General features: G+C 41.0%; 2 protein-coding genes across 2 annotated transcripts; both read left to right on the plus strand.

Moving 5' to 3' along the window:
* Positions 1-1,277: 1,277 nt before the first annotated feature.
* Positions 1,278-11,860, plus strand: LOC119743033 (protein FAM177A1-like). Its single transcript, XM_038219354.1, has 5 exons — positions 1,278-1,516; positions 8,195-8,347; positions 9,231-9,297; positions 9,631-9,728; positions 10,178-11,860. The coding sequence occupies exons 1-5, from the start codon at positions 1,448-1,450 to the stop codon at positions 10,316-10,318; spliced, it is 528 nt and encodes a 175-aa protein (XP_038075282.1). The 5' UTR covers positions 1,278-1,447; the 3' UTR covers positions 10,319-11,860.
* A 524-nt stretch (positions 11,861-12,384) lies between these two features.
* Positions 12,385-23,180, plus strand: LOC119743057 (ubiquitin thioesterase OTUB1-like). Its single transcript, XM_038219398.1, has 7 exons — positions 12,385-12,544; positions 19,047-19,099; positions 19,749-19,844; positions 20,292-20,410; positions 20,821-20,905; positions 21,243-21,437; positions 22,273-23,180. The coding sequence occupies exons 1-7, from the start codon at positions 12,478-12,480 to the stop codon at positions 22,480-22,482; spliced, it is 825 nt and encodes a 274-aa protein (XP_038075326.1). The 5' UTR covers positions 12,385-12,477; the 3' UTR covers positions 22,483-23,180.
* The last annotated feature ends 337 nt before the right edge of the window (positions 23,181-23,517 follow it).

Genomic DNA, 23,517 nt, shown 5'->3' on the forward strand with positions numbered 1-23,517 from the left:
GGGGGGGGGGGGGGGGGGGTGTCCATATTTCAATAGGGGGCGCTGTTCAAATTCGACGATTATTAACACTAGCTTACAGAATGGTGTACCGTATTTTGAACAGGCGGACATTATACCAGTATAATTTTTGGGGGGTGTCACAGTGTGGGGGGGGGGGGGGAGGGTTCTACTTATTTTTTAGGAATTTGTATGATTTTTTTTTTGGACAGAGCTGGGGGGGGTTGACCCCCCCCCCCCCCCCCCCCTGGGTCCGCGCCTGAGATTATCCTCGGAACAATATACCTTCTCATGAACAATTAAATGTCTTTTACACATCTTTTATTAATTTGAAACTGAAACCAAGGATTCCTGAAAAGCACCTAGGCGCTGTAGTTCGCAAGCCCGAAAAAAACTGTAGATAGAAGACATGTAAGAAGAAATTACAGTTTGAGAGGTGGGAGTTAAACCCAATAAAGAGTATTCTGAGGGAACCCACGGAATAGCAGGTATAGGGACCGAAAATCCAATCCACATCATTTTGGCCCAGACGGGAATCGAACTCGGGTCACAGCGGGAAACCGAGGAAAGTACGCCAACTTGACTCTCCCTCTTGTGATGGAGACTCAGGGCTAAACCTCATTCGTTGATGGGGGCGCTCAGTTTGTTTTGTTTTTGTTTTGTTTTCGGGCAATGTTACACCCTGCCTCCATCCCTCCGTCCGCCGCTTATGCCATGGCAACTGCAGTAGCCCGTCCCCGATGATCGATCATTCGATCCTGCTATTTGGCAGTTACCGTATCATGTAGGCTCGGTTATCCGCGCGGGTTGGACTTGGCCGGTCGGAAACCTGAGCTGATGGCCACGCGTTTCAGCCTTGCGTGATGTGAAGGGGTGGGGGGGGGGACCGGGATGAAAATAACGAAAAATATGTCAATTTATAGGACGGAGAGCTTTTCTTGAAAAGGGAGAAGGGGCTGAAACCCCTTAACAATTTTTGTATGGTTCCAAAACTCCAAGCAGATATTTTTTTGGTTGTTGAAAATACCCGAACAATTAAGTCGGTGGGTTCTGGTTCTGGTGGAATACTACATAATCTCCTCAGCAGGGATGTAATATGCAGGCGGTGTGCTGTTTCCTATGCCTTTCCACCTAGTCTTTTCTGAGATATAAATTCATGACTTACAAATAATAATAAGTTACCACATGGGGAATTGTATCGAGGTAGACACTAGGAAAGAGGTTGGACGCGCCTGTATCATTTTTCTATGATTCATTTTTAATTATTTGCGCGCCATACCAATTTTGCACCTGAAGTCCTTTTCCCCAAATTGTAATTTTAATGTAAAACTTGCCAAACTGTTGGAACCATGCTACGTCATATCAGTGTGAATAATCGCGTATCGGAGCTCGGGTAATTTCCTCCCGTGATCGCCACTTGCGTTTTACATTGTGTTGATCAGTTTTTAACATGGACGAATCCGTGTTATCACAGCCTAAGACAAGTGCTACTGCCAGTATTCTTCTTCAAGAAGAACCGGTAACGTATGAACGGACTTTTATTTGGGCGATTGTTTATATACCACAGAATACGGGCCCCCTATAATTTTAGTTTTGTTGAAAAACATTCGCACCAGTTGGCATCATCTGTGTGTGTACGTTGTAATTTGTATGGATGACAAAACAAGCAATGCAGTTTATGCACAAATTTATGGTTATGGGGGTATTATGCACTTGTCAATTGTAAGACGCACCCTTGGACCCCGGGGCATGTGCGTCATGTCTCTAAAATGGTCAGTCAAATCGCGACGAAGGGGGTGCGTCAAGCATGTCAAGGGGGTGCATAATACATGTACATTGTTAGCTCTACTGAGTGGAGCGTTGAATTACGGGTACCCCTCCATACAAACACTCCACCGATTTGCCATACTTTGGTAGCACTTACACGGTCGTCATGACGGTATGCATTTTGTGCATGCCCTCGCGAGGACAAGGCCCAAAAAAACTGATAAAGAAAATACAAATGAGGCCTCATTTGTATTTTCTTTATGAGGAAGACAGTAACCCTGGATAGATCCTAGCTCTACTTAGTGGAGCGTTGAATAGCCCGACTGCGTCTGGCCGTACAGTACTATCGCAAGCTCTGTAGTACGGCCAGACGCCCGATGCTTCCACAGAGACTGAATTTTTTGGGCCGCCGATGTAGCGATTTTGCTACATCTTTGGATCGCGATTATCTTTTCATCCAGGACACACATTTCCAAAGTTAAGGTTCGTAGTCGTAGAACAACTCATACCTTTTTGAAAAAACGTTCTTTGGTCTCAATATTTTCATCCATCTGGCCACAAGACGAATTTCAGTCATCAGATTCCACAAATATCGTCCCCCATGCGATCCCCCATGCGATTTCAAAATGGCGGCCGCGCGGTAATGTATGCATTATGCGAGCGCGCTTGGGCAAGATAATGAATATGCATTATTTAGTTCATGACCTCGTGTTTGTATGGCCAGCCGCGCTGAGTGTCCGACAAACGTCATAAACTATGATGCATATTCATTATCTTGCCCAAGCGCGCTCGCATAATGCATATATTACAGCGCGGCCGCCATTTTGAAATCGCATGGGGGATCGCATGGGGGACGATATTTGTGGAATCTGATGACTGAAATTCGTCTTGTGGCCAGATGGATGAAAATATTGAGACCAAAGAACGTTTTTTTCAAAAAGGTATGAGTTGCTCTACGACTACGAACCTTAACTTTGGAAATTTGTGTCCTGGATGAAAAGATAATCGCGATCGAAAGATGTAGCAAAATCGCTACATCGGCGGCCCAAAAAATTCAGTCTCTGTGGAAGCATCGGGCGTCTGGCCGTACTACAGAGCTTGCGATAGTACTGTACGGCCAGACGCAGTCGGGCTAAGCGTTGAATTACGGGTACCCCTCCATACAAACGCTCCACCGATTTGCCATACTTTGGTAGCACCATACATGGTCGTCATGACGGTATGCATTTTGTGCATGCCCTCGTGTGTGACGTCACTATTGAAGAAAAACAAGTTGCGCTTACTCAGTAGCTGTTTTATGTAATCATATGTACCCCGCGCCGTCTGACTGTGGGTTTTTGGTGCGGGGCACATATCAGTACATGCAACAGTCATTGATTAAGCGCGACTTGTTTTTCTTCAAGAGTGACGTCACACACGCGCGCAATGAATTATGCATCAGTCATGTCAGTGAAATAGACTGTGCAACTCGGCAGACACATTTAATTGTGAGCGGTAAGTTCAGACTATTTTGTTCTTTTTTCAAAATTACCGGTTGTTTGAAACAATTTGAGGGGTCTTATGGAATGTCATGAATGTGTGGATCTATCCAGGGTTACTGTCTTCCTCATTTGTATTTTCTTTATCAGTTTTTTTTGGGCCTTGTCCTCGCGAGGGCATGCACAAAATGCATACCGTCATGACGACCGTGTATGGTGCTACCAAAGTATGGCAAATCGGTGGAGCGTTTGTATGGAGGGGTACCCGTAATTCAACGCTCCACTCAGTAGAGCTAATAACAGCATAATTCATTGCGCGCGTGTGTGACGTCACTATTGAAGAAAAACAAGTCGCGCTTAATCAATGACTGTTTCATGTACTGATATGTGCCCCGCACCAAAAACCCACAGTCAGGCGGCGCGGGGCACATATGACTACATGAAACAGCTATTGCGTAAGCGCAACTTGTTTTCTTCAATAGTGACGTCACACACGCGCGCAATGAATTATGCATCAGTCATGTCAGTGAAATAGACTGTGCAACTCGGCAGACACATTTAATTGTGAGCGGTAAGTTCAGACTATTTTGTTCTTTTTTCAAAATTACCGGTTGTTTGAAACAATTTGAGGGGTCTTATGGAATGTCATGAATGTGTGGATCTATCCAGGGTTACTGTCTTCCTCATTTGTATTTTCTTTATCAGCTTTTTTGGGCCTTGTCCTCGCGAGGGCATGCACAAAATGCATACCGTCATGACGACCGTGTAAGTGCTACCAAAGTATGGCAAATCGGTGGAGCGTTTGTATGGAGGGGTACCCGTAATTCAACGCTCCACTCAGTAGAGCTAGTACATTGTACATGTATGCACACTACTGACAACCTCGCATTGAGCACGTGGCCCTTACTTGCGGACAAAATCCCTGGCAAGCTGGAACCATTCGCATTTGTCTTTTATTTTTTGCTGGCTATTTTCAACTCTTTTCACCCCAAGTCTTCGATAACCTTCAGCTTGTTCACATTGCTGCTGATAAATAAATATGGCCTCATTTTCCAACTCGCTATATTTTAACCACGAACATCAAATGCATTGATGAATACAGCTGCGTCCAGTTTCCGGACACAGCAGAGGTCTGCTGGCTCGCGGGGATTCAGTAGCGTTTTGCGGGTTTGTCAATGCAGTGACAGTTAGGCTCATGTTACGTCGATTGATAAATGAGAAAAGTTGTTCATGTTGGTGCTGTCCTGAGGAATTTTTTTTGGACGTTATTAATCACGGCTATTAATCGCAGTGGATTAGGGTTTTGCAACCATGATTTCCGAAGCCTCAGGATTCATGCACTCACTGGATTTGACATTAATGCGGCCTGCTTGAAAGAAACCTTTACTGTTGATTTCAAGAATGGAACTGATGTCAGATTCTTTGAATAAATTGGTCCGAATATATACATGTAGCTAGGGTCCCTTTTTGAATTTTGGAAAATTAAATTTTAAATCCGACTCAGTCAACATTTTGCAAGTACATCTTTGATTTTCCATGACGAGGAAGAAACAACCTGAAAGTATCAAATGGCATGTATGCACTATTTGTGCACAACATGAAAATACCCACCTCTCGGCTCCTAATCGTCACAACCCTCCTGGAATCCTAGCCGACTTGCCAAGCTAGGCCGATCGTCCATCTCCATTTATTTATTCATTTCATTAGTGTGAGCAAAAAATATTAACATTTTCTATTTTACTTGTTGCCAATTAAATAAGTTTTCAAAATTAAACAATATTCTAAACTTTGTCCGGAAAAGTCACGAGCTAAATAGCATTTTTTCCCCCCCAAAGCGAAAATTTTCGCGGGCCTACGTTATGTACATTCCTAACCCTATGGCCAACTCATAGACCATGATCATAAAGGCCCGGCTAACATCCCATTTTTTTCAGTCCAGGATTTCTGAGTTCCTATATTCAGATTAGAATATTAATCAGAAGAGGGAAAAAATCATTCAAAAATGCTTCCAACGATCATCAAGTTTCAGCATCGCAACACAATTCGCAATTTCGCCCTGGCAGCGCTTTCGATGCACATGTAGCCATCGCCACGATTGGTTCGCTGGTTTCCTCTTCTCAACTCAGCTGGAAGTGCATGCGCTCGGACGCTCGCCCCAGCCCCACTGGTGCCCATGGGTCGCAATGGAAATTAAACATCGTTATTACAATACGGCAGCCACACAAGTCATGTCCACAAAGTGTGCGTGTTCCATGCCGTGCTATCCAGATTCGTTAGTTGATTATTATGTCCGTCATACGTGCGTCATTGGTGAGTTGTTATCCAGAAATGGTGCGTCAAAAATTTGTTATAAATAGCGTCAAACTGCGTGAATGGTTCGTCATGAACAAGACGCACGGGTGCGTCATTGGACCCCAAAGTTTGACTGTCCTGTGGACATTGACGCACATGCCCCGGGGGTCCGAGGGTGCGTCTTACAATTGACAAGTGCATTATTGATGTATCCTCGTAAGACCATTTTTCGCGCACTTACAAAAAAAATGTAGTAGGCCTACTTTGACCATTTTTTTTCTTGCATAAACTAAACCCTACACAGTTATGGACTTTAATATTGTAAGAATGATTGATAGCTCTACTGAGTGGAGCGTTGAACTACGGTCGGTACCCTCCGTTCTAACGCTCCACCGATTTGACATACTTTGGTGACATGTACACGGTATGCATTTTGTGCATGCCCTCACGAGGACAAAAGGCCCCCAAAAAACTGGTAAAGAGAATACGGTAATCCTTATCTTTAGGACACCTCTATTTTTTACGAGTTTTGTTCAAAACTGACATTTGCAGATGACTGTCTAGTACCAAAGTGACTTTTGCAGGCTAAAGCAGTCTTTTTTCTTCATATAAACTCATGTTAGTTGTAATTTTTAAAGCACTTTCAAAGAAAATGTGACTTTCCTACCTTTTTTGCAGTCAGACGTGCATGTTGTAGTTCTCACAACACGAGTGAAAGCCCTACATAATGAAAGCCCGATGCTGATTGGCTGCTAAAAAAATAAATAAGATGTATATTTTTTATCAGTCAATCAGCATCTAGCATTCATTGCATCGAGCTTTCACGTTTGCCATCTTGGTTTTTGAGTCTGTTTTCTGGTTGTCACTGTCGTCTTTTACCCCTGAATTTCCCTCATAAATCAAAGCCCTGCCCTCTTTCCACAAAATTAAACCTGCTGATATTCAAGAAGGTGTCACTTCCAATTTTTCAGATGTGTCAAGAAATATCAGAATGTCAAATTTGAGTGTCATTTTTAACTGTTTTGGTGAGTCTTTCCCTTCCTATTATAGGAACGGGGTCCTAAAAGTAAGGATTACCGAGAATACAAATGAGAAAGACAGTATCCCTGGATAGATCAACACATTCATGACATTCCATTTAGACCCCTTAAATTGTTCCAAACAACCGGTAATTTTGAAAAAAACCCAAAATAGTCTGAACTTAGTTACCACTGACAATTAAATGTGTCTGACGAGTTGTACAGTCCATTTCACTGACATGACTGATGCATAATTCATCGGGTGCGCATGTGACATCACTATTGAAGAAAAACAAGTTGCGCTCACTCAACGACTGTTTCATGTAGTCATATGTGCCCCACGCTGTCTGACAGTGTGGGTTTTTGGCGCAGGACACATATCAGTACGTGAAACAGTCATTGATTAAGCGCGACTTGGTTGTTTTTTTTTTAAATAGTGACGTCACACACGCGCGCGATGAATTATGCATCAGTCATGTCAGTGAAATGGACTGTACAACTCGGCAGACACGTTTAATTGTGAGCGGTAAGTTCAGACTATTTCGTTTTGTTTTTTTAAATTACCGGTTGTTTGGAACAATTTAAGGGGTCTTATGGAATGTCATAAATGTGTGGATCTATCCAGGGTTACCGTCTTTCTCATTTGTATTCTCTTTATCAGTTTTTTGGGGGACCTTTTGTCCTCGCGAGGGCATGCACAAAATGCATACCGTGTACATGTCACCAAAGTATGTCAAATCGGTGGAGCGTTAGTACGGAGGGTACCGTAGTTCAACGCTCCACTCAGTAGAGCTATAAGAATGCTTAATAAACGACATGGAAAAATAATTTGAACAATATCGAACGTCAAGGAAGCACCAAGAACGCCGTCATCTGCAGATGAGTCAAATTGGCTGCCACAAAAGTTTCGTGCCCATAATTCTCGCACGAACGGAAAACGTCATTCTACGGAGTCTCCATTGTGTCCTTCTGAAAACAATGTGGAACGATGTTTGTTGAATAAAGGATAAGTTTATGTGCACAACTTTGGTCTTTAGATTGATAAACTAACTTTTGTTTGCCATCCAACATTGTTACTAAATAGGAATGAGACCCTGCATATTTATGCTATTTGAATAGCATTTTGCCGGTTTGAATTGCAAAGAAAAAAAAAGAAGAAAAAAAACTGTAGACGCACATACACACACGACCATGATGTTATTTTATCGTAAAGTTGCAGCGCTTTATTGTCAGGTGCCACTTTTTTTATCTGTAACTTTTTGTTGACAGAGCTTCATTGTTTACATCCTTAAAAGCCCTTTTACAGAATAAAATACTTACTGCAAACCACTCAGCGCCCAATATTGATGGCTGCATGCAAATTGTTCAGCACACTCTTTGTGCAACTTTTTACCGCCGCAGCATTCAGTTGCATTTGGCAGTTCCAATATCCTAATTCTGGTCCAATGCAGTTTCAAGTAATCGAATGCTAAATTATTCAAAAATGGACATTTCTTAATCTTATTAATTACATTAATACATTAATTAAGCAGTAACTGTGGACCAGTGCATTCTTCTAGTGCCAAGTACATGTACGTGCATTGAAGTTTTTATCCACTGAATTTTACATTAAATCTGTGTTTTACATATTCAATTGCACAGGCTAAGACATCAGCAACCGCCCCTGATAATGTCACTGTGGGCATTAGAAAACCCAAGCGAGTAATCCACTTCAGTGATGGGGTTGTTGAGGAATACAGCTCTGATGAAGATGATGAGTCTAAGAAGGCCCTGGCAGAACCAACAACTGACCCAGTAAGAAATCAAGGAAATAACTTAAGGCCAAAAAAAAAAATAAGTCGGTCTCTGGTCAGCGCGCGCGTCGATTTTAATCATGCGTGTCGATCTTTTTTTTTTCCAAAATGTTCCGCGGTAGCTCCAACAGCGCCCTCTATTTCCGCACCTCCTCATTTTTTTTTACCAAAGAGCACCAAGGAATGGGAAATTGCACCAAGGCAAATGATCGAAAGCACCAAGGCAAATTATGGAGGACACCAATGTACATGAGGACACCAAAAAAGCAAATTAGTACCTACCTTGTCTGTACAATCCAAGCTTAAACAAACAAAAAAAAGCCGCGTGGCCGGTCAATTCCGGAACTTTGGTCTAACCAGAGACCGAATATTTTTTTTTGTTGGCCTAACCAAACTACTTACTCTGCAAAGCTCAGTTTCTTGTGATGTTAAAGTTGTAAATATCAATATCAATATAAAATGTTCTTACTCGATGCAGTTTGTTTTAGATAAATAGTCTCCACATGTAGTTTTTGTTGCACAGATACATTACCGTTATATGACACGAAAAAAAGTGTGTACAGCTAAAAAAATTACATTTCTTAGAAATCTCTTGCATCTCTTCACGGGTAGCAATTATTTTACCGAGTCTGATGAGATGCTGTAATAATGAATAATTTTAACTGCGAAAAGTCTTTGATTACTTTTTGTCCTTTTGAATTCAGCTGTTCAAATGATTCTTGCTCTGCGCAATACTGAATTTGGAAATTAAACTTTGCAGTTTAAGTACGTGCCTTCAATCAATCCTTGGCAGCCTGCCTTGTATGAGGGTTCCTATTCTGTAGGAATTGAGACCATTTCTCGGAGACTGTTAACAATGTTTTTCACTCTCTAAACCTCTGCAGAAAACAATGACCTGGCTTCCATATCTGTGGTATTACACAGTAGTAGCAGCCACAAAAACAGTAGGGGGTAAGTACTAAATGTGGTATTTTAATGAAATATATGAAATAATGCACAGCTTTTGAACTTTATTATTTGTTGAGAAACCTGACTGAACTGCACGATTCAAACTAGGATTCAGACCTGTGCCATTGTGACCATTGGTAGAAAAATAAGAGAAATCGTGTTATGAATAAGACAAACTGTAAAGGCATGTTGATACACAAAATGACATGAAATGACTTTTAAGCTGAAATGTTTTACTTCTGGAAACACTTCTCAAAGTAATACACCACCCCCAATGCCCTTAACCCAGTGAAGTCATTCAGTAAACTACGCTTGTTTGTTTTTGACTGATTTCAGCTTGTGACTTCATGGGTGAGAAGTTGGCCTACTTTCTTGGAATCACCTCACCCAAGTACCAGTTTGCAATCAATGAATATAACAGATTAAATGAAGAGGTATGATGAAGTACTTTGTGATTCTTTATGGAGTAAATCATATTGAGTATTGTTGCGTTCCCTGTACTCTTCAACAACAAATTCATTTTTTTTCTATTAATAAATGTTCAGCTTGTACCAGCGTGATTTATTCCAACAAAAAGCTCTTTTTTTCCTTTTTTGGATCTCTGCAACCTTTTTGTTTCGCGTACAAACAGATCTGCTTTCCAGTCCATTCATAATCGATACTGATTGTGGGGCGGGAACCAGCCTTCGCTGCCAGAACGTTATTATTGTCTGGCAGCCAAATTCTAAACATCGGCCAATTTTTTTTTGTCGATGTGTGATTCAAAAGTGACTAACTTTTGTACTGCTAGATAAAGTGCCAATAAAAGCAACACTGGAAAGGGCTCGTACTTTCAGTTAGTCATTGTTTAATTGTTTGATTTGAATATTTTTTTTTCATCCAGGAGAAGAAGGCATTAGACCAAGAGCAAGAGGAGAAAGAATGTCAGAGAGAGAGGATTGCCATGATGCAAGCCAATAGAGTGTATGCAGAGACCACCGTGCCTTACTCTGCAGCCAATCCAGGCCTCGGCACAGACCTGTAAATGACCAATAGTTGAATATGGATCTGTGTATAGAACATCATCTCATTATTGCCTTATTTACATGTATGGCTACACTTAACAGTTTGTGCCTGCATGTCCATTGGTGAGCTCCCTGTCTAAGTATGGGTTATGGTGCAAGAAAAGACCTGTCAATGCTGGATGCCACTTACCAGCTTGCATGTAGGCATAGGTTTGTCATCACCTGAAGATAATATACCATGCACAATTTCAGACAGAGCGGTAGCCCTGCCACCCCCCCCCCCAACCCTTCTCCCAGCCCCACTCCCACCCCTACCCCCACCCCTACTGTACCTATGCCCTATACACACTCCAAACTATGTTACCTAGCACATCCCCCTACATATCTCAAAGAATTCCTGAGTTTCTAGGAACACAATGACCAACCCAAAAAGGGGGAGGGGGGTCCCCTCCGTCGCATATCTTGCTTCAAATGAAAAATAAGCCCATAGTGGTTATATATACAGACATGTGCTTGCAGTCATGTGGAGCTACCTGTGTGATTATTAACTTTCCAACATTTACTCTTCAAGACTGATATTGACTGTCATCCTTGACTTTCTCATTGGGTCTAGCATATAGACCTTGATATGAACCACCGTGGCTATGTTATCATGAGCATGTACAGATACTTATATGTCTGTCCAGATTTCTAGGCATTAAACAAATCTATTCAATATACAAGATATTTATTCCAGATATATGTATTCGAGGTTTTACAAGATGTTTCCTGTCAAACATATTTCAAAAACAGATAAACATATTTCAGAAGGGTTTTGAGTCAACTCTTGACGGACAGAAATACTTTCAAAAAGACTCAACTTTATTTTTTATAAACTGGTATACATGTATTTATACTTACTTTTCAGTTAGAAATTTGACAACTGAAAGCATTTTCTTCAAAATCAAGAAATTGTAAAGATATCCATTCCATGATATTTCCGCATAACAAAATAATTTTAGTTGTAATGTATAATTTGTACATCTTGTGTTTCTGGTAATGATAAACTTTTGATATGAATGTGAATATGAAACACTGTTGAAAAGTACAATCAGTAAACATTATTTGGTAATCACATTATGCAAGATTAATATTGTAATGAATTTGTTGATAATTTTTTTTTTTTTTTTAATTTGTTAATTTTGGCACACTATCTTGCGTTGAGAAAATGTCAGATTGTTTCCATGTAAATATTGCTTCCTTAGCTTTCAGAATCTTTTTAAGTGCAATAGTGTCCAACACATGCACATTTTTGGGTTGACATGTGCCTTATTGCCTTTATTTAAACTATTTACCCAGATTTGGAAGAAATGCCACATATTTGTAGTCATCCATGTAGTTTTTGCCTTTGATGTATATATTTGTTACCTCGGTTTTGTGGGTGTCATCATAGTAAACCTTTGAATAAGAAATGTTTTGTGTCAACCCAGTAAAGTTGTGTGTCATCAAGTTGAGAATGATTAACCCAGGAAAATGAAATATGTTACAGTGTAATTAAAACAACTTTGCAGTTTATTAATCAATCTTATTGTGTGTGAGTTATCTTTTAGTGCAAAGGAACTGAAAATAAATTGTAAATAACAGGAATGGGAGGGGAATTCGTTGAGGTGGCATGTCATCACTTGGCAAAAGTTGCCTCACTAAAATGATCTCATATGGATCGTACGTTCAGGTAAACAAGCTTAACCTTGCAGGTTTCCTCTTTATGTTTGAGAAATATACAGGTTTTGACATATTTTGAGATGATTATTTAGAAAAGTGGCAAAGTGGCGAAAAATTTATGTGTGAAAGTAAACGGTAGGTTAAGTGGAGATTAAGATACACAGATGGAGATGAATTGAGATAAGTTATGTTTGAAAAATCATCCAACTCGAATGTTAGGTTTGTATGGCTTTGAATATTAACAACTGAACTTTTAGTTAATTAATATTTTTTTTGTAATTCTCCTTTTTTAATTCTCTAACAAATCTTGGAACCGAACACCCCCCCCCCCAACCAAAAAAAGTGAGTGGTGGGTCTAGAGGGCGCTATTCTAGGCTCGCGTGCTGCGCTGCGCTTGTAACTTGTTTTGTTGTGCAGTCCGTGCATAGTGCATGCTGATCTGCTGGTCATTGCTATCTAGCTGAGTTTGTCATCGATCATGGAAGAAAATCAGATACAGTCGGATGCCCTGGGTGGTACTGACCAAGAAATTGAAGAGCTTACGGGTATAATGATGAGTTTATATTATTCCACTGAAATCTAGCTAAACCCTACGTAGGAGTAGGCTAGTGGGTAGTCCGAGTAACTAGGACTCTACGGATCGCTTTTTAACATTTGGACATGGTCGGGCGATAGTAGACCCGTGAACGTGATGTATATTGTTGATGTACCCTAACGTGGCGCGGCCCCTAACGTGGCGCACTTTGATTTTTCGCCTGTAGCGCCTAGCTACTGCAAAAGTTTTAACTGAAATTTCACAGAAAGTGAAATTTCATCAAGTTCTAAACACTCCCGTTTATAAATCGCGAGTTTATTTACCCGCTACAAAGTTAAAAGAAAAATTTCTTTTGGCGTGATTTTCCGATTTTATTTTCAAGTGCAAAGTGAACCCTTTGAAAATGCCCCGAAAAATAAGAAAATAATTTTCTGACAAACATCTGGCTGGGTATGTAAGTAGAGATAATAATGACTTATCAAAATTTATCAAGTTTACAGAAATTCTTAAATGTTAACTTGGAATTTTCCGAGATTTATTTAAGTGCGCCACGTTAGGGAACACTCCGCCAATTTGTGCCCAATTTCCGGACGCCACCGTTTTTCAATTTCGGCTTAAATTTTATGAAACCGAAATTGTTCACAGAGGTTAAATAGCAAGCATTAATAAGGTAAAAGTACCAGTTTTTCACTGCATGAATTTGAGGTTTGTCAACAAAGAGGTTTGGCAATACTACACGAGGAAAGTTGGGTAAGCTTCGAAGTGCGCCACGTTAGGGAACACGACTATATAGCTGTTGTGCCCATTCTTGAAAATCACGCATTCTCGAGAATGGGCAAGCACATTCTTGAGAATGTGCAACTGGATCCTTGCTCAATCTTGGCAAAAAATAACTCTTCCAGATTGAGCGCACATTCTTGAGAATGCGCGACAAGATAACGGTCTTGTCGATGCCGAGCACCGGCTGCGCTTGGCAAGTCTAGCTGAATCCTCGTTCACAGATTCTCAATAATTATACTGTTGCAACGCAAGGCGCTGAAAAGTAGAGTGGATATGATAAGTAAAGGCGTACGTGCGTATTGATATGGGGGGGCGGGAAAAAATAAGAGACATAATAATACTAGTGCAAAGAATTCTGAGTTTTGGGATAATAAAAGCGGGGGGGGGGGGGACGTAAGAATGAAGAATGTGAAGAATGAGAATGAATACTGCGACATCCCATAGTACTAATGCTATTTCCCATTTAAATTGCCACCAATTTATTGTTCACACCCCACCATAACGTCGCAAAGCTGGATTCTATCTACTAGCCAGAAGCTGCCAAAATTGCTCTTTTGACTAGATAGGCCCTACTATCTAGTCAAAAGAGCAATTTTGGCAGCTTCTGGACATCATTTTTTTTTCGTGGCACGCATATGATACATGCAGGGACTTGTAACTTGTCTAGCCTAAATAAAGCACTTCCCAGACTAGTTCCCAGTCCTCCGTTATTACAAAACTTCCCATAGTGGGAAGAAAAAAGCAATAATAACAGGTTTAATTTGATTCAAATTATCGTAGTTATACGAGTACAGAAGCATAGAACATTTTCTTTCCTCTTTATATGAATTGTTTCCCTTTTAACCGCTATACAATTCATTTAACATAATTATGTCGTGCAATGTTTGTTAAGATTGGGCAAAATTCATAAATTGTGCACGTGATATTCCCACCCAATCTTAAGAATGAGCGCTCATTCTTAAGAACGCGTGCTCGTTCTTAAGAATGGGCGCTCATTCTTAAGAATGCGCGCCCATTCTCGAGAATGCGTGATTTTCAAGAATGGGCACAACATAGCCACGTTCACGGGTCTAGGGCGATAGTAGAGTCCGAGATCGATGGCCCTATTGCGGTTACTATTAATTTTTGTTGACCATTTTTACTCGTACCCCCAATCAAAATCGTCAGATTTCACCCCCAAAACGGTCTTCAAACTGCCTAATGCGCCCCTGTAGGCTTCAGTGGGAAGTGAAAATACAAATGGTGGTGGTTAGGTTTACATACCTTTACTCCCCTTTAGGAAGAAAAGAGAAATTTCACCTTCAATTCGGGAAACATCCTTGTCACAAATGCCTTGTTTGAGGCTGCCATTTTGAATTCAGGAAAAGCAGACTTGTGCATAGCTCAGGGGCTGGGGTGCGTTTTGGCGGTCATAACCAAGAATTGGTTCGGTGGTTTCTCTTTGGTTAATTGTTTTGGGGATTTGAGTACTACATGATCATGCGTAATTCTAACCCAATTAAATTTGCAGAAGAAATTCACCGACAAGAAACCACCGAACCAATTCTTGGTTATGACCGCCAAAACGCACTGCAAGCATTAGACAGACCAATCACAGGGCACTTTGATTGGTCACCTGACCAAAAGTGCCCTGTGATTGGTCTGTCTGATGCTTGCCAGGAAACAGTGTAGCCAGAGCTAGCTATGCACAAGTCTGTTTTTCCAGAATTCAAATTGGCAGCCTCAAACAAGGCGTTTGTGACAAGGATGTTTCCCGAATTGAAGGTGAAATTTCTCTTTTCTTCCTAAAGGTATGTAAACCTAACCACCACCATTTGTATTTTCACTTCCCACTGAAGCCTACAGGGGCGCATAAGGCAGTGAAATGGTAAAAAAAAAATAATAGTAACCGCAATAGGGCCATCGATCTTGGACTCTACTATTGCCCGACCATGTCCAAATGTTAAAAAGCGATCCGTAGAGTCCTAGTTACTCGGACTACTGGTAGCTAGTGGGCATATCATGTTTTTTTCCTCCGTTGTTCGTCAGCAAGGAAACATGATGTAGACTAATGTTTCATGAGTAACTAGGACTCTATGAATCGCCTTTTTTAACATTTGGACATGGTCGGGCGATAGTAGAGTCCTAGATACATAGCCTTATTGCGTTACTAATAACTTTTTTGACCATTTTCACTCGTACCCGTAATCAAAAATCTTCAGATTTCACCCCTAAAACAGTCTTCAAACTGCCTTATGCGCCCCTGTAGGCTTCAGTGGGAATTGGAAATACAAATGGCGGTGGTTAGGTTTACATACCTTTTGGAAAAAAAGAGAAATTTCACCTTCAATTTGGGAAAAGTAGACTGGTGCATTGCTGGCTATAGAAAGTCCGAGTAACTAGGACTCTACGGATCGCTTTTTTAACATTCGGACATGGTCGGGCGATAGTAGAGTCCTAGGTACGTGGCCGTATATGGTTACCAATAACGTGTTTTGACCATTTTCACTCGTATCCCCAATCACAATCGTCAGATTTCACCACAAAAACAGTCTTCAAACTGCCTTATGCGCCCCTGTAGGCTTCAGTGGGAATTGGAAATACAAATGGTGGTGGTTAGGTTCACATAGTTAGAGAAGAAAAGAGAAATTTCACTTTCAATTCAGAAACCGAGCCTCGCCAAGCTGTCGTGCCGGTAAAAGCCATCTTGAATGTTGTTGTTGGGTACGATTCATTCAAATTGTGAGGTCAAACTGATGACGTACGACGCGCCGGCCAAGCGCACGCCTGCATTCACAGTCGGGCATATCGTGTGTGCACGCGTACACCAGCGACTGTTTCCTGAACGGTGCGCGCAGCCTGCACATATCGCATACACGGCTATGCAATATGTGCAGGCTGTGCCGTTCAGGAATGAATTTGAATGAATCGTACACAACAACAACATTCAAGATGGCGGTTACCGGCACGACAGCTCGGCGAGGCTCGGTTTCCGAATTGAAAGGTATCTCTAAGGTATGTGAACCTAACCACCACCATTTGTATTTCCAATTCCCACTGAAGCCTACAGGGGCACATAAGGCAGTGTGAAGACTGTTTTTGTGGTGAAATCTGACGATTTTGATTAGGGGTACGAGTGAAAATGGTCAAAACACGTTAATGGTGCCCATATACGGCCACGTACCTAGGAGTCTACTATCGCCCGACCATGTCCGAATGTTAAAAAAGCGATCCGTAGAGTCCTAGTTACTCGGACTAGGCTATAGACTGTTTCTTGGCGAGCATCAGACAGACCAATCACAGGGCACTTTGATTTGTCACCTGACCAATCACAGGGCACTTTGATTGGTCACCAATCCAGGTGACCAATCAAAGTGCCCTGTGATTGGTCTGTCTGATGCTTTTCCTGAATTCAAAATGGCAGCCTCAAACAATGTGTTTGTGACAAGGATGTTTCCCGAATTGAAGGTGAAATTTCTCTTTTCTTCCAAAAGGTATGTATTACCTAACCACCACCATTTGTATTTCCAATTCCCACTGAAGCCTACAGGGGCGCATAAGGCAGTTTGAAGACTGTTTTGGGGGTGAAACCATGTCCAAATGTAAAAAAAAAAAGGTGATTCGTAGAGTCCTGGTTACTCGGACTATGTTTCATCAGCGTTTCAACTTTCATTCATTGTCCGTTTGGTTCACCTGTCAGCCTAGTGTTACATGCATGGGTGCCTAGGCTGTGGAGCTGGCGATTGTGTAGTTACGGGCCCCTCTTTAGTTTTGGTCAAGAAAGCCTCAATCACAATTGTTTTTTTATCATTCCTAAATGACTTCTGCAACCTATGTCAGTTTCGACCAAAATGCACAAGAAGTCATGACTGTCATGATTGTTCAAAACTACCACAAAAATGGTCATAAAACTGAAAGAGAAGTCTACGTTAGGTTGCAGATAGTCCAAGTAGGCCTACTATAAAAGTACGGCACAGTTATAAAATACAGGGCCACTCCACCATTTGTCCACTCCATATCCGCGCCTCCATATGGCTGCGTGGAGCCGCAGTCGACCTTCCTCCGAGAATTGCGCCTTCTACCTGCGCGCGACTCCACAGCTCCAAGGCGCCGCGCCTCCATGGCTCCAGTGCCACGTCACAAGCGCGCCCTAGGCCTATACTGATTTGGGGAATCAATGTATTAAAACATGTACCCCAGCATCCACACTTAATAGTGCGTATTAAATGCAAGCTTGATAGTGTTTGGTACCAGATTACCCTTTCCATACCAGGTGCCTTGCCTTATTTCCAGTTCATTAATTAAATTAGAGAAAGCTGTGGAAAAATGGAAACATTTACACTGTGAGGTTTTAGCAGTACCTCAATTTTATTTCCAATATCAATGGTGACTCTGACTCGGACTCGGACTCTCGACCTGCATGACTCAGGACTCGGACTCAGACTTGGGAGAGATGACTCGGACTCGGACTCGATGTTTGGTGACTCAAATGCATGTACAAGTCTGCAAAATAGTGACAATATATGTGCCAAAAGATATTGCAAATGTATGAATTATAAAAAAGGGGGAAAAAGAGAGAAAATAAGAGGCGGGCGGGTACGAGAAAATGGTAAAATTTTTTGCTTGGCCTTAGTAAGTCTCGCCAGTCCACACATTGTTCCGTAGTTGTGTGGACTAAACACGAGTTGTCCCATGGTACTATGGGGACCAAAGACCCTGTGGGGACAGCAGAAAGTCCCCATAACTCAGTCCTGATTACCCAAACAATGAAAACTTCCCTATAACGCCCACACCTACTTGTTCTGTAACCGTTAGGACTACACACGAATTGTCCCATGGTACTATGGGGACCGAAGACCCTGTGGGGACAGCAGAAAGTCCCCATAACTTAGTCTTAATTTGCCTAACAATAAAAAACTTCCCCGGTGATGGCCTGCCCACGTTTACTTTTCATGTGAGTGTCTGGGTACCAAACGCTGACTAGTTTAGTGTCAGACTATTGTGGTTGAATTTACCCACTTGTTATCCGCATGATTGATTGAACTGCAGTTGAGGTCAACAATTTTAAGTTTATATTTAAATGGAAAAGTAAGGTAGCTGTATGTATCCTTGTTTCTGATAAGTTGTATACTGCTGTGGGGCATTAGTCATCAATTTGCAGAATTTTCAATATGTTATAAATTGTAATGCTTTTCCTTTCTTTCGAAATACCCATTTATTGCCCTTGATTGGATGGGCCCTGTCAGGACACAAAATAAATGAAAAAAATACATGTAGGACATTACACCCGTAGATCCTATACATGGGGCCTGGACTGTGCTGTATTCTTGTAAAATCTTGCAGGGTTTTGAGGTCAACTTAAGTTATACACGCTCTATAGGAACGGTACCCATAACTACACAATTGCCGTATTGTGATCCACACAGCAATGCGTGAACAATAACTTGACCAGTTGTGTTCCCTGAATTTGAAATCTAGACTGTTATTCCACTTGATATTTGCTGTGGAGGCTACTTACTAGATTAAAAGCCGGAAAAATCAAATTCCCTACCTCTAGACGTTTAGTTGTCCTGTAACTCTGAGAGGAAACTTGGAGATAACTAGACATCGTCTTCGAATTGGCATTATCAAGAGGTAGTCAAAACTAGGAATTTTGCACCTTATTCCCTGTCCACTTTCAAACAACTAGTACAACACAAGAATTCCTCATTAACTGTATTTTCTGTTATTTTTTATGTGTATGTGGTGTTTAGGCATGGCACGTGATGAGGCGATTATTGCCCAACAAGAACGCATTCAGAATGAGGTAAGCATAGCCCAGTTGCTTTTTCTAATCAGGACTTGATGCTTTGAGTGAGGGAAGCACAGGCTTTCAATGGACCGTTTCACGTATACCGCCATCTTTGTGATTATGTGGTAATCTTTGAGGCATTTTACTGAAAAAACATCCCATTATGCCATTGTATCCGCAGCATGATGGGACGTATTTTCAATGAAGTCACTAAGATGGCAGTATCTATGAGCATGAGATGGATTGGAGTATATCATAGAAACAACCAAGTTTCGTGAAGAAATGCAACCGGTCTCAAACTATTAGTGAATGGTGATGAATCTTTGTTCAAATATAATGATCCCATGAATGCTACTTCTGATGCAGTTGGTCAAGTTTGGGTATTTTGGTGTTCATGAAAATATTTGTGCATATGCTCTCTGAGACCCTTGATCAGACTATCATACTTTCCAGTTAAAAAGATGGCATCTAATGGCTTATTTTTCAGATTAATTAGATGGTCTCACCAAATAGCCACATGATAGACTCACTACTCGCTTGGTGTTTTTCTTCTAAATCAGCAGCTGTGTATTATTTCTGAATCTTATAATACATAAAACTACTACAATTTTGATAACTTTACAAAGTAAAAACTGTTGTTAATCTTTGTTCATTTTTCAACCAGATCAAAGAGAATAATCCATTGGTCAGTCAGACATATCCAATCAATGTCCTATGCGAGGAGTACCTTGATGACCCAGTCTATAAAGCTAAGATTGACGTGAGTGGAATTTGAAGACTTCTACTTGGACATCAGTGTCGGTACTCAGACCTTTTCTGTGACCTCACACAACTGAAATGCCAGATTTGTGTTAAATGTTTGGCTTTTAACATACAAAATAGGCTTTTGCAAGTAAAAATTAAAACAGAATATTTTATGAGGAAAATTGATCTCAAAATTGTCTCTAAAAGATTGTGCAACTCTGTCTCTGAAATTGAATGACTGCAACAAAAAAAGATAAGAAAATAGTATTCTTTGAATAAAAAACACCATAACACTCTGTGGGCTCACTGTTGGACATATTTTGTCACTGAAAATTGACACAATAAGGTCTTGAAAGGTCCAATTTAATGCAAAGTTTTTGTGCACCAATGCTAAGTGATGTAATGTAGAGTAACCTCTGTTGCTCAGATTATACTTCTTGTTGATTGTTTTTTTTTCTTGTAGGATTTATCAATGCAATACTCACACATCAGGAAAACCCGAGGTGATGGCAATTGCTTCTTCAGGGCATTTGGCTTTGCCTATCTAGAGAGGCTACTCACTGATAAAAAGGAACTCTCAAGGTAAAACTGACCAATACAAGAGATTTATATTTCAAACCAATACTTTTGTTTGTTTACAAGAAATCTTGAAAAAAGGTCGAGAGGACGAGGTAGAATTTACCTTGTAGGTCAAGGAGTACAGTGCCCCCCTCTCACTTTACGCTCCCTCCCCACTTAACAACCCAAACCCCCAACCCCCCCCCCCCCAAAAAATAGATTTTTTTTTTTTAAATGTGCAGTTTCAAGGGAACCATGACCAATTAGTTACAAGATTGACACCTACTTGAGGGGTCGTGAGGCCTTAGAACACAAAAGGATGACTTGCCAAGGATAGTGTGACTATAATGCCCTACAATGTACATGTACATTGTGCACATGTATTATATTGAAGCAAACGTGTCAATTTCCAACATTTTTGTTTGATCATACAGGTTTAAAGCAGCTGCTGAGATTAGTAAGGACCAACTAGTATCCCTTGGTTTTCCCTCATTTACCATCACAGATTTTCATGAAACGGTGAGTGCCTGTGGGTATTTCCAGCAAATCTCACCAAATACTGAAGTAGCATCGCTGACCCTGTTGATGAGTTACTGCAGATTTTTTGGGCTGTGAAATTTTATGGATTGTTTTGAGCACAGGGTTTTGAGCACAACCACTCCCTCAAGTGGTGAAATGCAAAACAAAGACATGTTCTAATAAATTTGGGCACTTACTCTTGTGATACAGCCCCACCAACGCTTTCCATGCACAGTCCCTGTTTTATTGATTTGTTTCACTTCATGAATCAGTTTCCCTCTATGTTAAACCACGTTTTTAACCAGCACTCAGTGGATGTTGATTTGTTGATCCACAGTTTATGGAGGTGATTCAACAAGTTGAAAAACAACCTGTATTAGATGAGCTGGTTGATACCTTCAGGGACCAAGGAATCAGCGATTACATCGTGGTCTATTTGAGGTTACTGACCTCAGGTCAACTACAGAAGGAGGCTGAATTCTACAAGAATTTCATTGAAGGTGAAAGGACGGTCAAGGAGTTTTGTCGTCGGGTAAATGAACAATTTGCTTAATTTGAAGCTTTATATTTATTTTCCTCAGCTTTGGGCTCATCGTAAACCAAGCATTACTCACAAGTGTATGTCTTTTTTCCCATATCCAAGGCTGGATAAATTAGTGATCACATATTGTAAACTTTAATTTTTTATAGGACTTTCTGCTGCAAGAATGGATGCCATTCCTTAGTTGCTCTTGCCAATGCGTATACATGTATAGTTCAGACATTTTGAAACACTCCAAGTTATTGCATACATTCTTACAGAACAATATGGCCAATGAATTTTCTCTAGACGTCCTGTTTGGAGCTAGACCTCATTAAATTTGGAGTGGTATACATCGTATTAACATCACACTTTATTTTTACCAGTGGGATAGTGCTTATCCTATCTTGTGGAGAATGAAGTATGACTTTTACAACAAAATATGCTTATGTCAGTGATGACAACCCCCTTGTTTGATAGGATGCTTAAGTAATGAAAAACGTGGCCAGGTTTTCACAGTATTGTGAAAGGCAAAGAAAATGAGAAAAATAATGTAAAATAATGTACATAATTGTCGTTAATGGTCAGTGATGACGAATCTCTGCGCAAATATGAGAAACCCTGGACTGCTGCATTTAGACCAGTCATTTTGAGTGTGAGGAATTAAGGTGAGTATTAAGATATCCAACCATATCCAAAGGGCTGGCCTGGTGTGTGTATGTCCACTGTGGGTTCAATGAGAACGTATTGAGATATCTGAGACCGACAGACAAGTCAAACGCCGATAACTCTCATTCTTATGTTTTTTGTTGGATTAAATCCATTTGGATCTGTTTGTCTTGTGCAGGAAGTAGAACCAATGGCCAGAGAGAGTGATCATATTCACATTATTGCGCTGACCTCTGCCCTGGGGGTCGGAGTTCGTGTTGTCTATCTGGACCGAGGAGATGGAGGCAAAGTCATCCCGCATGATTTCCCAGAAGGCTGTTCACCACAGGTCATTTTGCTGTACAGACCGGGTCACTATGATGTACTCTACCCACTTAAGGGTTCATAGTGTCCTGTCCCTGGGGTCAGGGGTCACAGTTGGCACTTCTAAACCAGGCAATTTGCTTAATATTGCTTTTTGTAACACATGGACCAACCAGCCACAATGCTTTACAAATGGTGCATTTTGACTAGTACAATGTAGTCCTTTAAACATCAGTCACTTCAATGTGGCAAACATTGACCAGGTTGGAAGATTATATATATTTGAAGCAATCTACATCAAAAACTAAATAAGGGGAGTTTCAGCCATAAAACAATACAAGTTAAAAAGCAGCTCTGCCCCCTCTGCCAAAAGCCAGAAGCAAAACAAAGCCGTTGGTAGCATCTGCTACAAGCCCATTATGACGACATTGAGGTACGGCTCTACATTCAAACAACTGTTATGTGCCATATTCGTACATGCGCATAGTGCATGCATTTCACACATTTGAATTGACGATTCGGTCGTGAATTGAAACAATCTGGGCCTGTTGTCTGACAGCGCATCTGGTTTTGTAGATTTAACAAAGGTGAGAGGCACAGTTTTTTACAAAGATGTTCTCCCTGGCAGAATAAAGTAGCATCCACGCATCGTTTATGTTTAGCGGCAATTTAGCGCTGCGGATAACCAATACAGGCCAAGCATCTATGATTTTTGGGAGAGAGCGAGAGCTGTACCATGTGACAAGCAAACAGGCCTCTTCTGTTTGCTGCCCTCATTGACACAATTTGTCCATTCTTAGCACTCTGACTTGTAGCAGAGGGGGCAGAGCAGCTTCTCACATGTTTATTTGTAATTGCTAAAACTCCCTTTAAGCTTCCATGTTGTAGATTGTTTGAGATATATCTTTTATCTTCAAAGTTAGTCAATATTTGCAACATTAAAGTGACTGATCGTTAACCTTAACTCCCTAGGCCTTTTTGCTAGGATGTAGCCTCAATCCTGCAAAATCCTCCGATTGGCCTCATGGAAAAATAGCATATTGCCTCAATCCTGCAAATTCCTCCATCATTTCTTGAATATGGTCCGTGGAGGGGTGACCACTGCCTGAATCCTGCAAAA

Source organism: Patiria miniata, unplaced genomic scaffold (assembly GCF_015706575.1).
Source record: "Patiria miniata isolate m_02_andy unplaced genomic scaffold, ASM1570657v1 HiC_scaffold_11, whole genome shotgun sequence".
Lineage (NCBI taxonomy): Eukaryota > Metazoa > Echinodermata > Asteroidea > Valvatida > Asterinidae > Patiria > Patiria miniata.